The sequence below is a fragment of the Bison bison genome, unplaced genomic scaffold (genome assembly GCF_000754665.1).
Source record: "Bison bison bison isolate TAMUID 2011002044 unplaced genomic scaffold, Bison_UMD1.0 scf7180017864466, whole genome shotgun sequence".
In the NCBI taxonomy this organism is placed as follows: Eukaryota; Metazoa; Chordata; class Mammalia; order Artiodactyla; family Bovidae; genus Bison; species Bison bison.
In genome coordinates, this window is record NW_011495027.1 from 7,086,344 (window position 1) to 7,100,973 (window position 14,630).

Genomic DNA, 14,630 nt, shown 5'->3' on the forward strand with positions numbered 1-14,630 from the left:
GGCCACCTCCCCTGACCTTGGGCTAGGGGTAGCTCCTCTTGGCCATGCTTCTGCACGGTCCTTCTCAAAGCAAAAAGCACCATGTTCAGATGAGTTCAATGGTGGATTCTACCCAACATTTAAAGAAGAAATCATGTGAATTTTACATGATCACCTTTAGAAAATAGAAGCAGAGAAATATTACTGGCTCATTCTGTCAGATCAACATTACGTTAACACCAAAGCTATGCAAAGGCATTACAAGAAAATCACACAAACATTTCTCAGGAATAAAGATGCCAAAACTCTCAACAAAATATTAGCAAATTGAATACAGTAATGTCTACAAAGAATAATACATATAATACAACAAGTGGGATTTCTACGTGAAATATAAGGCATTATGTACAAAACAACAGAGGAAAAGTTAAAAAGAATATTGAGATCATGGTAAAGAAAAAAATTTAAAAATCACATTGTATGTGATGTACATGATAATACTATTGGGTTATTATCATTATTTCTAACATAGTGTGTATCTCCAGAAATCTACCTAGAAGAATCAATTGACACTAACATGGATGGAAATGGCTCACATTATGAGACTATAGTTTCCCACGTGGAAGGGAGACAACTCTCATTTCTAGATTCCAGTGGGGAGGCATATGATTTATTTTCTGCCAAGCAGGTACACTTCTGTGAGATTGAGATGAAGACATGAAGTGAAGTGAAGTCACTCAGTCGTACCCAACTCTTTGTCACCCCATGGACTGTAGACTTCCAGGCTCCTCCATCTATAGGATTTTCCAGGCAAGAATACTGGAGTGAGTTGCCCTATCCTGGATCCCATGGACTATACATTCCATGGAATTCTCCAGGCCATAATACTGGAGTGGGTAGATATTCCCTTCTCCAAGGGACCTTCCCAACCTAGGGATTGAACCCAGGTGTCCTGCATTGCAGGCGAATTCTTTACCAGCTGAGCCACTAGGGAAGCCCAAGATGGAGACATAGCAACCCTCAATGCAACTTTTCATGGGGGGTTTATTTACTTCAGATGTAAAGGTGGAAGCATCCAATACTTAGAGCTGACATTGGTAGAGCATCTGACTTGTGATCTGGAGATCACTGTACCAGGTGGTAATGGATGTGCTGTTTTCTCTGGTAATGGATGAGATGCCTTCCCATGTGGTTGATATTATTCTTGGTGAAAGATCAGTAGAGTTTGACTCCCTTACCATCTTGGAGAATCTGTCTGCTACCTACCAGGCTTAAAAGTCATTTTCCGATCGCTTCTCGGCCTTTTGGCTAAGATCAAGTGTAGTATCTGTTCTTATCAGTTTAATATCTGATACGTCCTCTATCCGAGGACAAAAAAATAAAATAAAATAAAATAAAAGTCATTTTCCTTTTAAGTTACTGAGAAGATACTGTTTTTTGCAGTGAGAACCTTAAGTGATACATGTCCTAAGACAATTGTGGTAGGTTAATAAAGTTATGACCAACCTAGATAGCATATTCAAAAACAGAGACATTACTTTGCCAACAAAGGTCCGTCTAGTCAAGGCTATGGTTTTTCCTGTGGTCATGTATGGATGTGAGAGTTGGACTGTGAAGGAGGCTGAGCACCAAAGAATTGATGCTTTTGAACTGTGGTGTTGTAGAAGACTCTTGAGAGTCCCTTGGACTGCAAGGAGATCCAACCAGTCCATTCTAAAGGAGATCAGTCCTGGGTGTTCTTTGGAAGGAATGATGCTAAAGCTGAAACTCCAGTACTTTGGCCACCTCATGTGCAGAATTGACTCATTGGAAAAGACTCTGATGCTGGGAGGGATTGGAGGCAGGAGGAGAAGAGGATGACAGAGGATGAGATGGCTGGATGGCATCACTGACTCGATGGTCGTGAGTCTGAGTGAACTCCGGGAGTTGGTGATGGACAGGGAGGCCTGACGTGCTGTGGTTCATGGGGTCACAAAGAGTCAGACATGACTGAGTGATTGAACTGAACTGAACTGAATATTTTTTGTATTAATGAATTATTTTTATTTTTATTGTTTTTTGTCCTTCCATACTAGCTAGATATTTGCCTTGAGTGGCTCCCAGGCTGTGATGTCATAGCAAACAGGAAGAAAGAAAAATGGAGTTAGGTAAGGTTTTGAAGAATTATAGTTATGATTCTCAGAGGAATAGAAAGGAATTTTGAGCTAAATTTTCCTTTTTGTGATTGTAGAAGTTATTCTTGGAACTGTGGGTGAGGGGAACTAAGAAAAGAAGAGTAAAATAGAGAGACATTGTGTGGCCTAGAAATGGGGCAGTAATTATCTAGAGGGATTCTCTAGACAAAGAAGGTTGAACATCCACTCATATATCCATTTCACACAGGTGCAAGTACTGCCCCTACCAGTGTTCAGGAATTCCATCAGTGACCACGGCAATGCAGCCTCCACCCAATGGAGAATTAAACACTGTCTGCACCCTGAAGTTAAATGTTCCAGGTCTCCCTTATTGGAAGCCGCCATGTGACCTAGAGACCACTTGGCAGGAGTGATGCTTAACTGTGCTTCGTGACTTTGTACACTCCTGTCAGACTTTTCCTGTGTATACAACACTCCAACTCCATCCCAGTACCAAAGTAAATCCTTGAGTAAGACCTTGGAGCTGAGACTATCTAGAGGGGTGGTTTATGTGTGGGGAAACAGTCTACACTGAATAGAACACCTCTGATATCCCCAAATTCGATGTAAGTGTATCCCAATTACACAATTAAAATTCTCTCTAGAATCACTATGCATGATTTCAAACATAGGTTCTACTGAGGTATCATATTAGTCATTTATACTATATTTAATCATGAATTGAATTCTTCTGTAGGTTAAACACTGCCTTCACATTTTATTTCATCTTTGCAAACTTTAAGTCTCAATGAAAATGCATCTTATGACTTCAACATTAGTGGCAATTGTTTGACATCTTGAAGTTGCTCATTTAACTTGTTCTTAACAGATAGAAGCTGGTTAGGAAATTATGGTCCTTAGGTTTTTAGAGAATATTACATGATGGTGATTCTTCCTGTTTCTTCCGGAGGGCTACAATCTCTTCCTGAAGTTTCATGCTTTCCTTTTGGAATCCCTCACGGAGAAGTCGTCCCTGTTCCTAAAAGGGAAAGTGGAGACTGAATACAACTTAAAACACTTCCCACATTTGCTAAATATATCTATATTAATCCCTCATGGGTTGTGAAACTTCTTTTTGAAATCTCTTCTTCCTTTAATTTTCATTATATCCCTCTTTCTTGGTCTACTATCAAAATTTTTCTGGGATTTATTTAGCTTCAGAAATATTCTTCTCTTGTGGTTTCTAAAATATTAGTGACCCCTAGAATTAATTTTTTACCTCCTTTAACCTGAAACAACAGTCTTTAAAGAAAAACTGTCCTGTTCTATCTCAGCTCTATATCACATGAACTCCCAAATGTATATCTAAGAAGGCAAGGAAGATGAAGAGACAATATAAGAAGGTTACTACAAAATTCAGAATCACAGGAGGTGTTTGATCAGGGAATTTAGTACAAATCTCCAAATTTTTGTAGCAGAGATAACAGAAATAAGTTCAGGAGGTAAAGCCTACACTGGTCCATGCTCTATTACAGGGTAGACATCCCGACTCAGCATAGAGTTGGAGAACAGCCCAGAGATCAGGAAGAAACTAGTAGCCTGGGTATGTGGTTCATGGTACGATATGGAATCTCCTGGTGGCTCAGATGGTAGAGAATCTGCCTGAAATGCAGGAGACCTGGGTTGGGAAGATCCCCTGGAGAAGGAAATGGCAACCCACTCCAGTATTCTTGTCTGGAAAATCCCATGGACAGAGGAGTCTGGTAGGCTAGAGTCCATGGGGTCCAAAAGGGGTCGGGCACCACTTAGCAACTAAACAACAAGATAGACTTCAATAACCAGAGATGGTTAGGGGTAGAAGCAGTAAGGAAATGAAGTGTCTACTAGTGCTTGGGCTAGAACAGTCCTTAAACTGATATAATGCTCTAACTTCTAAGAGCTTTTGATTCAGCACAGTGGAAGATAGAATGGAGATGCTACAATTGAATACCTCAAGTTTAAGGGCTAGCACCCTCTCTTGGTCTGCTATTAACTGGGCCCTCTCCTTTTCCATCTTCTTAGTCAGTTGCTTCAAACGTTCCTGATAACTCGCTTCTTTGGCTCGCATCATCTGTTCATTCTTCTTTTGCATTTCCTCTAACATTTTCTTTGCAGCTTCTGCAGCTTCAGACTTTATACGTTTCACTTAAGAAGAAAAATAAGCAGAGAAATATGAGAATCTTAATTTATTTTTATAGCTTTATTTCTGCTTTCACCCTTTTTACTTGTTTGCTTATCTCATGAAGAAAGCCTCTTGTGTTCATTTTTGCACTGAACAATCAGAATCTGACTGCCAATGCAGGAGATGTGAGTTTGATCCCTTGGTGGAGATCCCCTGGAGGAGGGCATGGCAACCCACTCCAGTGTTCTTGCCTGGAGAATCGCATGGGCAGAGGAGCCTGGCAGGCTACAGTCCACGGGGTTGCAAGAGAGTTGGACACAAATTACAACTAAACAACAAGAATAAATTAGAAGACAGATGAACATAAATATTGGTTAAGTAAATAATCCTTTAAAAATATGAAATATACTTGCTATTTTTTGCACTATAGTAATATTTCAGGTGGATGAATGTGGCTAACATTAACATTTCTGGGGCTTTCTAACTATCTACAGTGTTTTCACAGAGAAGGCAATGGCACCCCACTCCAGTCCTCTTGCCTAGAAAACCCCACGGAAGGAGGAGCCTGGTAGGCTGCAGTCCATGGGGTCGAGAAGAGTCGGACACTGAGAGACTTCACTTTCACTTTTCATTTTCTTGCATTGGAGAAGGAAATGGCAACCCACTCCAGTGTTCTTGCCTGGAGAATCCCAGGGACAGGGGAGCCTAGTGGGCTGCCGTCTGTGGGGTCACACAGAGTCGAACACGACTGAAGCAACTTAGCAGCAGCAGAGTGTTTTCAGCTGTTCTCACCTTCAATCTCTCTTTCCTTTTCTGTCAGCAAATGATCAGTCTGTAGAAGTGCATCAGCCACACCGTCTTTGGAATCCAAATATTTGCTCAGTGTCTCTCCTGTCTATTGATGCAGACCAAGTTAGAATTAGGAAATAGAGACTATGGGTTAAAGGAAAACCTAGCAGTACATGTTTCAATTCAATTTCATTTTACCCATTTTAGAATTTATTAATGAATACTATATCAAACTGGCTTAAAACCCAACTCTAGATCCACCCTCAAATTTGCTTCATTCTCAGTCACCCCAATGTTAGAAATGTAATCAGTAAAGCTAATCTTCTAATTGTATGGATTACAAACCTTATGGCTGTTCTTTACATCAGCTAATGGTATTTGCTTTGGATTCAAAATAAAACCAGCAAAAGCCCGTCGGTTGCAACCTATTTCTCCCAAACACACCGGTCCAGGATAGTATCTCTTCTTGCCTGGACCATGGTATTAGCATCATAATTGGTCTCCCTACTTCCTTCTACTCTTGCTCCCCTACAGTCTGATTTCCTGAAAGCAGCTGGCATCATATCACTTTAAGAAAGATTACTTCACTTTGATGCACCAAATCCTCTGCTGATTTTCTAGCTCTTTTCAAGTAAAACTGAAACTGCTCTCGGGGCCCTCCAGGATACTACCTAGTTAGCCTCTGGCTTTGAGCATCTCTCTGACCTCACCTCCTGCCACCTCTTTCTTTGCTCATTGCCCTCTTGCCACATTTGTTGAACATAAACCAATTCATCCTTCTGGGATTTTCTGTTGTTTGAAATTATCTTCTTCTAGATGCTCGCTTAGCTTACTTCCTGACTTCATTGAAGACTGTTGAAACAGCATCTCACCAGAGAGGCCCTCTCTAAAATACTACATATAAAATAGGACTATGTTCCCTTCCTCTCCTAGGCCTGTACCCTGCTTTATTTTTCTTCAGGGCAATTTTTAGCTCTGCGATAGCAGCTTCTAGAGTCACCCTAATATTTTTCCCCCTTTGTTCTCAGTAATAGAACCTATTTTTTTTTCCAATCAGGGCACATCATAGGCCATGATAAAACACTGCATTTTTTTAGTCAACCTCCCTGGTAGCTGGAGGTGGCCATATGATTAAAATTTGGCTAATACCACTTATGCAATGGTGTTATATTGGGCTTTTTGCAGTAAAAAAGCCTTAAAGAGAGTTGATCCAGAGACTTTTTACTCTTCTATTTTCCCCCTTTCTTCCTATCTGTAATATGGAAGGAATGGGTGAAACTCCAACAGCCATCTTACACCATGAATTGACCTTGAAGATGGAGGCTGGGTGCTAAGGTGCTGGAGCAGAACAGGAAGGAGTCTGGGAACAGCATGATTGTGGAATTGTCATAGAAGCCTGGACCCCTCTGCCTTACTTCTTGTATATAAGAGAGAAAGAAACTTTTGTGTTCTTAAGACACTCTTTTTTTTTTTTTTTTTTAATAATATGTGCCCAAACCTAATTCTAACTGATATAACCTGAGTATACTGGCACAGAAGCATACTTATGAGCCCAGAGTTTCCTATTAGTGTTTCCATTTTATCTGTACCACTTATTACCTGTACATCTTAGGTGAGTTATTTTACTTACTTCAGTTTTCTTATTTATAAAATGAGGACATTGGTATCATGTACTTCATAGTGCTCTTGTGAGGACTGAATGAGCTAAGCCCATTTGTTTCCTAACACAAAATAAGGTCTATATGTGAACTGTTATTATTATTAGATTTGCTGTAAGGTATACTTTGTTGATTGCTGATGAATACTTTGAAAGAACTTGTTGTTTTTAAACTGTACTAATCTCAGTTATCGGAGAAGGCAATGGCACCCCACTCCAGTACTCTTGCCTGGAAAATCCCATGGACAGAGGAGCCTGGTAGGCTGCAATCCATGGGGTCGCAAAGAGTCAGACACAACTGAGAGATTTCACTTTCACTTTTCGCTTTCATGCACTAGAGAAGGAAATAGCAACCCACTCCAGTGTTCTTGCCTGGAGAATCCCAGGGACGGGGGAGCCTGGTGGGTTGCTGTCTATGGGGTCACACAGAGTCGGACACGACTGAAGCAACTTAGCAGCAGCAGCAGCAATCCCAGTTATAGACATATTGTTAGGCCTGAGTAGAGAATTGTTGGATGATAGAAGGACTAAATTATTGAATAAATTCTGCAAGAGTCTTTGAGGGCTCCCATCTGTGCCTCCAAGAAGCACCACCATGAGATGAATCTGCTCATCACTTCATGGTAGTCTGTCCTACTGAGTAAACCAGTGAATAGTCTTGAAAGCCACAGGCACCATTTACCCATTGCATTTTTGTTGTTCCCACTGTAGTTTGAAAGAGTCACTTCAGCGAGGCCCCAGAAAAGGTGATCAGTTTGTACTTTACCTGTACCCCCTTTCTGGGGACCTGGTGGTACTTATTCTTCAGCTCATTCATCTTCTTAATAAATAAATAATAACCTCCTGGTTTAGAAAATTTTCCCTGCTTCACATCTTCATATAGAGGATGAAAAATGTCCTGAATTAAAGCCATGCAGTAATCTGAGGATGCTTTCATGTTTTGTTTACAAAAGTCATCTAGTTTTGCTTCTAACTTGTCCTGTGAGGTGAAAAATAGCACAAATGGCACCGTAAGCAATGATGAGAATGTGAACCAATGTGGATTACTGGGAAATGCTTCTCCTGCAGAGAATGTGGCACATAAATATAACACAGCCCTCACCATGTTGGGAGATTCTAGACAACTCTTCAATAGAATGCTGGTTTAAAAAATGCATCTACTTCTCCTTGTGTTTATCTGAAGCTTTTTTTGCTATGGTTTTTTAGCTTCAGAGAATGATTCTCAAAGCATAAACACTGCTCATTTGAGACTTCTCTTTTTCAGTTCCTAATAGTTTACCACACAATTGTCCAGTATGATAGGCCTGCAGGAGGTTCTGGGCCTGCCAATTTGTGACTTAGTGACACTCAACCTTTATGAAATGAGATTTATTTGTTGGTAAAACACAGGAAATTGTATCTATCTCATAGATTCCCTGTCAGGATTATATGCAGTGGTATAAATTGTTAAGCCCAGTGACTTCTCTGTAAGTGCTCAAAAGGGTCAATGATTAGTGGTATGTTCTTTAAAATAATAGTACTTTTGCATATTTTCTCAATAAAAGGCTAATGAAGGTAATGGAGATTGTACTGCAGTTAATGTCTGTATGGAGAAAGCCTACAGAACAGCATTTTTACCTACATTCAATTATAGAAGAGAATTTGCATGTTTCTTTGGTCTAGAAAGATATCCATAGCCTGCAGACCTTCACTATTTAGTTTCATCAGAACCCTTGAAAGCAGGAAGGTATGATTTATAAAATTCTGCCCTACAAGTCAGGGAAGGAATTGTCATCTGTCAAATGATAGTTTGTCATACAACAATCCTTCCTTAATTTGGAAGAACTCAGACTTGAGTCCTCAAATAGAATGCTAATGATTAATTTCTCTTTCTTGTCTTTCTGAATATTTATTGTTGCTTTACATTAAACACAAAAAGTGTTTAGGGTTTTCACAAAGAAGCAAATCCTCCTATGTTATTAGCAGGGAATATGAAAGCACTGTGTCTTTGACTAACTCTAAATTAAAAAATAAGTTAAAATAATCTTACATAAATACAGCATTACAGTTTACTTGTTTGATTAAAATATGACATCTATAGGGTAGAGATTAATAGATGAGGATATTTTTAATAACCATAGTTGGTCGTGGTACCATAGTCTCCAGGACTAAGGCTAAGAATAGTCTGTTCTTTTAGTAAAGAGTGCAAATGAGTACATATAACTGAGGGCTGCTATCCTTGGGTCTGGGAGGACTATTTATAGCAAGAAAGGCTTATTCACATTGTTGTATGGAAGAAACCAATGCAATATTGTAAAGCAATTATCTTCCAATTAAAAACAAAAAAGAGAAAGGCCCAGATTTTTCTTCCTCTCATTAACCAGAATAGCAAACATACCTCTAATTTTTTCTGAAACACTTGGTCCACATCCTTGAAAGAGTTCTTCATGAAGACTTCAATGGCCTCTTTCTCAGTGGCCCTGTGCAGGTCCAGCAGTTCCTGGAGGGTTTCCGTGGGCAACTTCAGCTTCTGGCCCATCTGCTGGTCATAGTGGGCAATGGCCTTTTGCACTGCAGCCAAGTTCTCAATCTCGGCCAAGGCCAGGACTGCACTCTCCATGCAGGGCAGATCCCCACTGCTGATGGAATTGACATAGGTCAGCACCAGGCTCTCTAGACCTATGAAAGGGAATTTAAAAAACAGTGACTAAGAGTTGGTGAGACAGAGGAATAAGCTGTGTTAGTTTAGTCCTGAGCATGCAAATTTAATCATTCTGAGTCAACTGATAGTGCACTTTTTATGCTTTTCCAGTGTTACAAACAGTAGTTTTAAGAATTTTTAAGAAGAATTGTGATGAGATATTTTGTTACCCTCTAGGTTCAGAATAGTTTAAAGCTTCCCTTTCCTCCTTCTTCCTTCACCTAAATGGAAGCTATTGGAATGAATGGGTTAGAGTAAGGATATTTTGCAGACAAAATGGTAAGTCTTAATATTTTCTTAGCCTTCCTGAATCTCCCTTCTTTTTTTAATGAATTCCTCTTCCTTTCTCAATTCTAAGTAATATAAAGGTCAAGGAGACATTTTAATGTACAATAAGCACATGTGTGTGTAAATGTAAGTGTACATGTGATGCATCTCACTAGTTCTGGGTCTGGCCTAAATAAGAGAGTCTTCCTAGATATTCTTTCATCAGAGCTCCATGCAGTGTGATCAATTCATCCAAGTTTGCCAGGGAATTCTGGTTTTAACACTGAAAGTCTTACATACCAGGAAATCACAGCCTTGGGAAACTGGAGTGATTTGTGGCCCTACAACTACTAGTTCTTGACTACAATAAGCTATCACCTCATACTGGTCAGAATGCCATTGTTCAAAGGTCTACAAATAGCAAATGCTAGAGAGGGTGTGAAGAAAAGCGGACCCTCATACACTGTTGGTGGGAATGTAAATTGATGCAGTCACTATGGAGAACATTATGGAGGTTCCCTAAAAAATGAAAAATAGAGTCCTCTTATGACCCTGAAACCCTAATCTTGGGCATATATACAGAGAAAACTATTATATGAAAAGATGTGTGCACACCAATGTTAATAGCAGCACTATTTATAGCAGTCAGAACATGCATGCATGCTCAGTCACTTTAGTCATGTCTGACTCTGCGACCCTATGGATTGTAACCCACAAGACCCCTCTGTCCATGGGATTCTCCAGACATGAATACTGGTGTGGGTTGCTGTACCCTCCTCCAGGGGAATCTTCCTGACCCAGGGATCAAACCTAGGTCTCCTGCATTGCAGGTGGATTCTTTACCACTGAGCCACCAGGGAAGCCCCAGTCAGGACATAGAAGCAACCAAATGTCCATCAACAATGAATGGATTAAAAAAAAAAAAAAACAATGAATGGATAAAGAAGATATGGTACATATATATAATGGAATATTACCCAGCCATAAAAATGAAATAATGTGCTTTGCAGCAATATAAATGGGCCTAGAGATTATCACACTAAATGAAATAATCAAACAGTGAAAGACAGATATCATATGATATCACTTATATGCATGTGTGCTAAGTCACTTCAGTCATGTCTGACTTTTTGTGACCCTATGGACTGGACCCTGCCAGAGTCCTCTGTCCATGGGATTCTCTAGGCAAGCATACTGGTGTGGGTTGCCATTTCCTCCACCAGGGGATCTTCCCAACCCAAGTGGTTGAACTCAAGTCTCTTATTGTCACCTGCATTGGCAGGAAGGAAAATCAATACTAAATAATCCAGATCTAAACAACTTCATCCATTCTGGGAAACTATTCCACATATTTCTTTTAGTAAATAACATTTGTTCAAGTAATTGCTTAAGTTCAGAATCCTGGAGTTAAGCTTAACACTGCCATATCATTACTTCCACACACCCACATGCCTTCCATCATCAAAACTTATGGATTTGATATTCAAAATACGTGAGGATTCTGTTAATTTTGACAATCTCTATTGCCACTATTTAAGCCTACATAGTCACCATTTATTATAAAATACTGCAAGTACCATTCATCTTCTTGTTGCTTCATGTACATCCCTCTAGCACGTTATCTATAAAACATTCTGAAGGACTGTATGAAACATAAATTACATATCTTTACCTCTTTGCCTGTCATTCCTCAAGATCTTTTCACTGGGCTCAGACTTTAACCTCCTTGAAGTCACGCGCCGGTCCTTTCAGGTATGGTTCCCTGTACTTATCAGTGTTTAATCATTAGGGTTACATAAATTGTTTAAGTACCTTTTGTTCCCATCAGGTTGGAATGAGGATTATGCCCAGTGGTTGGTACATGGCAAGCACTTCTAATCAGAGTGCTTAATCACACATTTTTGCATTGATTAACAAGAGAATTGTGTTAAGGTGAGAAGCAAAGCCTCACATACATGGAATGTATAGGCCTTTTCCTAACTTTGTCAATAATACACCTCTCCTGGAAGGAATTTCATAAAAATGGAGTTGAGAAGTTGGTGGAAAACATTACTACACCAGAGTTAGATTCTACTTCTTTTTCTTTATTCATCTGACTCATGTGAATATTAGATAATACCAGAAATAGTTTTAGTTCATATGTAAAATTCACAATGTGACCCTTGCAGTGTGTTTTCCTTGGCATCATTAGACTCTGTATTTGTCAGAAGTAATCCTCATGCCTCCCAATTCTGTTGTCTATAATGGGCAGTAGGAAAGTCTAGGTAACTAAAGAGACTAAGAGGGACTCACGAGGCCCATTGACTATGATACCGCCTGAGAGAGTCTTGGCCTTGGAATGGCTGAGGATGTAGAAGCAGAAGTCTGCAACTTGTTCTCTGAATTCAGGGTTCAAATCTTCCTCTTGTAGCTGCTCCAGGTGGATGAGGTACTTCCTATAAGCAGGGCGATCAAAGATGAAGCACTTTTTCTCTGGGAAGAACTTTCGGATACATAACCGAGGTTCATTAAAGTTTTTAGTTTTTTTATCATTTCCTAGAGGAAAGAAAATCAGAGGTTTTACAAATTCAGGCTACTTCAAATATATACCCTTCAACTTTGTAATTTGCCCAAATCTTATATAAAGAGGTAAAAATGAACTAATCATGGATCAGACCCAATAATTAAAGGGGTAGAGAAATGAAATTTCTTTCCTTCTCCAAGAAGGAAGTAACTTAAAATTAGATTGCACTGATTTATCTAAGAAACATTTCATTTCCTCTAATAGAACAGCCAGGATAACAAAGTTATAAAATTATAATTTTCAGCATCTGCATTTTGAAATGGTCATTCTGATACTGTTTTCTCTTTTTTTGTTTGCCAACCATGAGTCCCAGTAACCTTGTTTTAGCTTCAGTGAATTCTCCAGGTACTCATCAGTAGTGATGGATTGTCCATCTGCTTCCAGCCCCAGGGAGAAATCTCTCAGAGTCCACACAAAGTCTGGAAAAAAGCTCACAAAGTTGGCTGAGTCTTGGACCTCATGTTTATCAGGCGAGGATTTTGCCCTGATTCGATGTGTCAGCTCTGTCACATAGCTGGGATGCTAACATAGGAAAACTTCAGAAAAGGAGTAGCACCTTTTATGCTATACTGTTCCCCAAAGCTTATCTAAAATAATTTTTGTTAATTAGCTCATTCATTCATTCCACAAACATTTATTGAGCAATTACTATAAACCAGGAATTGTCCTAGGGATAAACAACATTACGATGAGTGAGAAAATGCTACCATCTACATTCTAGTGAGGGCTTCCCTGGTGGCTCAGAAGGTAAAGAATCTGCCTGCATTGCAGGAGACCCAGGTACAATTCCCGGGTTAGGAAGATTCCCTGGAGAATGGAATGGCAACCCACTCCAGTATTCTTGCCTGGAGAATTCCATGGCCAGAGGAGCCTGGCTGGCTATAGTCTATGGGGTCGTAAAGAGTCGGACATGACTGAGTGACTAACACACACACACGCACACACACACACACACACACACACACACATTCTGGTGAGGGGGACAGATGATAAACAAGTAAACAAATATGTAATAAACCTGAGATATTGATAATAGTTGCCTTGAAGAAAAATGAACCTCAGCTAAACTTTAGAGAATAACTATGTGTATCTGTGCATGGTGCTGGTTTATGCGGTGGTTCAGGTAAATTCATTCTGAGGTGATCATTGTGTAGAAATCTAAATGAACTGAGAGAGGCTGCCATGTACTAATCCACTGGAGAAAGCTTCCTGGCAGAGGAAATAGCTCCTGCAAAACCTCAGAGGGGAGACCATTGAGTGTGTCTAACAATACAGCAGGGAGGCCAGCGTGGCTAGGGCAGAAGTCCTGGAATAGCTAAGGTCCAGACTATGTAGGCACTGTAGGCCATAGAAAGTGTTTGAATTTTAATCTAAATTTAGTGAGAAGCCAAAGAGAAGCTTTAAATTGAGAGGGGAATATGACATGATGTTTGTTTTTAAAACAAAACTGGCAGGTGCTGTACCTATGAGAGGCAAGAGAGAAGAGAAAGAGAAGCTTAGGCAGTTAAGAAGATAACCCAGAGGCGAGAAGATGGAAGCTTAAACTGAAATTACCATTGAAGGAGTGGTGGGCATTAGCCAGCCTTGGCAAATACCTATGACAGGGGAGCTGACCAGACTGCGAGCAATAGTTTGTAAGGAATTGTCTAGGATGAATACTAAGCTTTTGATCCAAAAATCTCTATGAGTGCTATGGAAATTTACTGTGATGTTGAAGGAGTGCTTTTGGTCAAAAATTTAAGACTTTTCCAGAGATAATTCCACACATGTATGGACACCTTATCTTTGACAAAGAAAGCAAAAATATACAATGGAGAAAAGATAGTCTCTTTAAGTGCTGGGAAAACTGCTCAACCACACGTAAAATAATGAAACTAGAACACTTTCTAACACCATACACAAAAATAAACTTGAAATGGATTAAAGATATAAGTGTAAGACCAGAAACTATAAAACTCTATAGAGGAAACTATAAACTATAAACTCTTAGAGGAAAACATAGGAAGAACACTTGATGACATAAATCACAGCAAGATCCTCTATGACCCACCTCCCAGAGTAATGGAAATAAAACCAAAAATAAACAAATGGGACTTATTTAAACTTAAAAGCTTTTGCACAACGAAGGAGACTATAAGCAAGGTGAAAAGACAGCCTTCAGGATGGGAGAAAATAATAGCAAATGAAACAACTGACAAAGATTTAATCTCCAAAATATTCAAGAAGCTCATGAAGCTCAATATTGAAAAAACAAACAATCCAATCAAAAAGTAGGCAAAAGAATTAAACAGAGATTTCTCCAAAGAAGACATATAGATGATTAAAAAACACATGAAAATTCCATATATATGCGTTAGTATACTGTATTTATGTTTTTCCTTCTGGCTTACTTCACTCTGTATAATAGGCTCCAGTTTCAT

The 14,630-nt window shown here is 39.5% G+C and overlaps 1 protein-coding gene across 1 annotated transcript in view; it reads right to left on the bottom strand.

The window, feature by feature from the left end:
• Positions 1 to 3,018: 3,018 nt before the first annotated feature.
• LOC105003307 (interferon-induced guanylate-binding protein 2-like) overlaps positions 3,019 to 14,630 on the bottom strand; it is a 17,689-nt gene continuing 6,077 nt past the window's right edge. Inside the window, exons 4-10 of the mRNA XM_010860365.1 lie at positions 12,528 to 12,724; positions 11,940 to 12,182; positions 9,078 to 9,358; positions 7,467 to 7,679; positions 5,047 to 5,149; positions 4,084 to 4,277; positions 3,019 to 3,132 (exon numbers count right to left, since the gene is read on the bottom strand). Coding sequence (XP_010858667.1) covers positions 3,019 to 3,132; positions 4,084 to 4,277; positions 5,047 to 5,149; positions 7,467 to 7,679; positions 9,078 to 9,358; positions 11,940 to 12,182; positions 12,528 to 12,724 — 1,345 coding nt within the window. The remainder of the gene's footprint in view (positions 3,133 to 4,083; positions 4,278 to 5,046; positions 5,150 to 7,466; positions 7,680 to 9,077; positions 9,359 to 11,939; positions 12,183 to 12,527; positions 12,725 to 14,630) is intronic.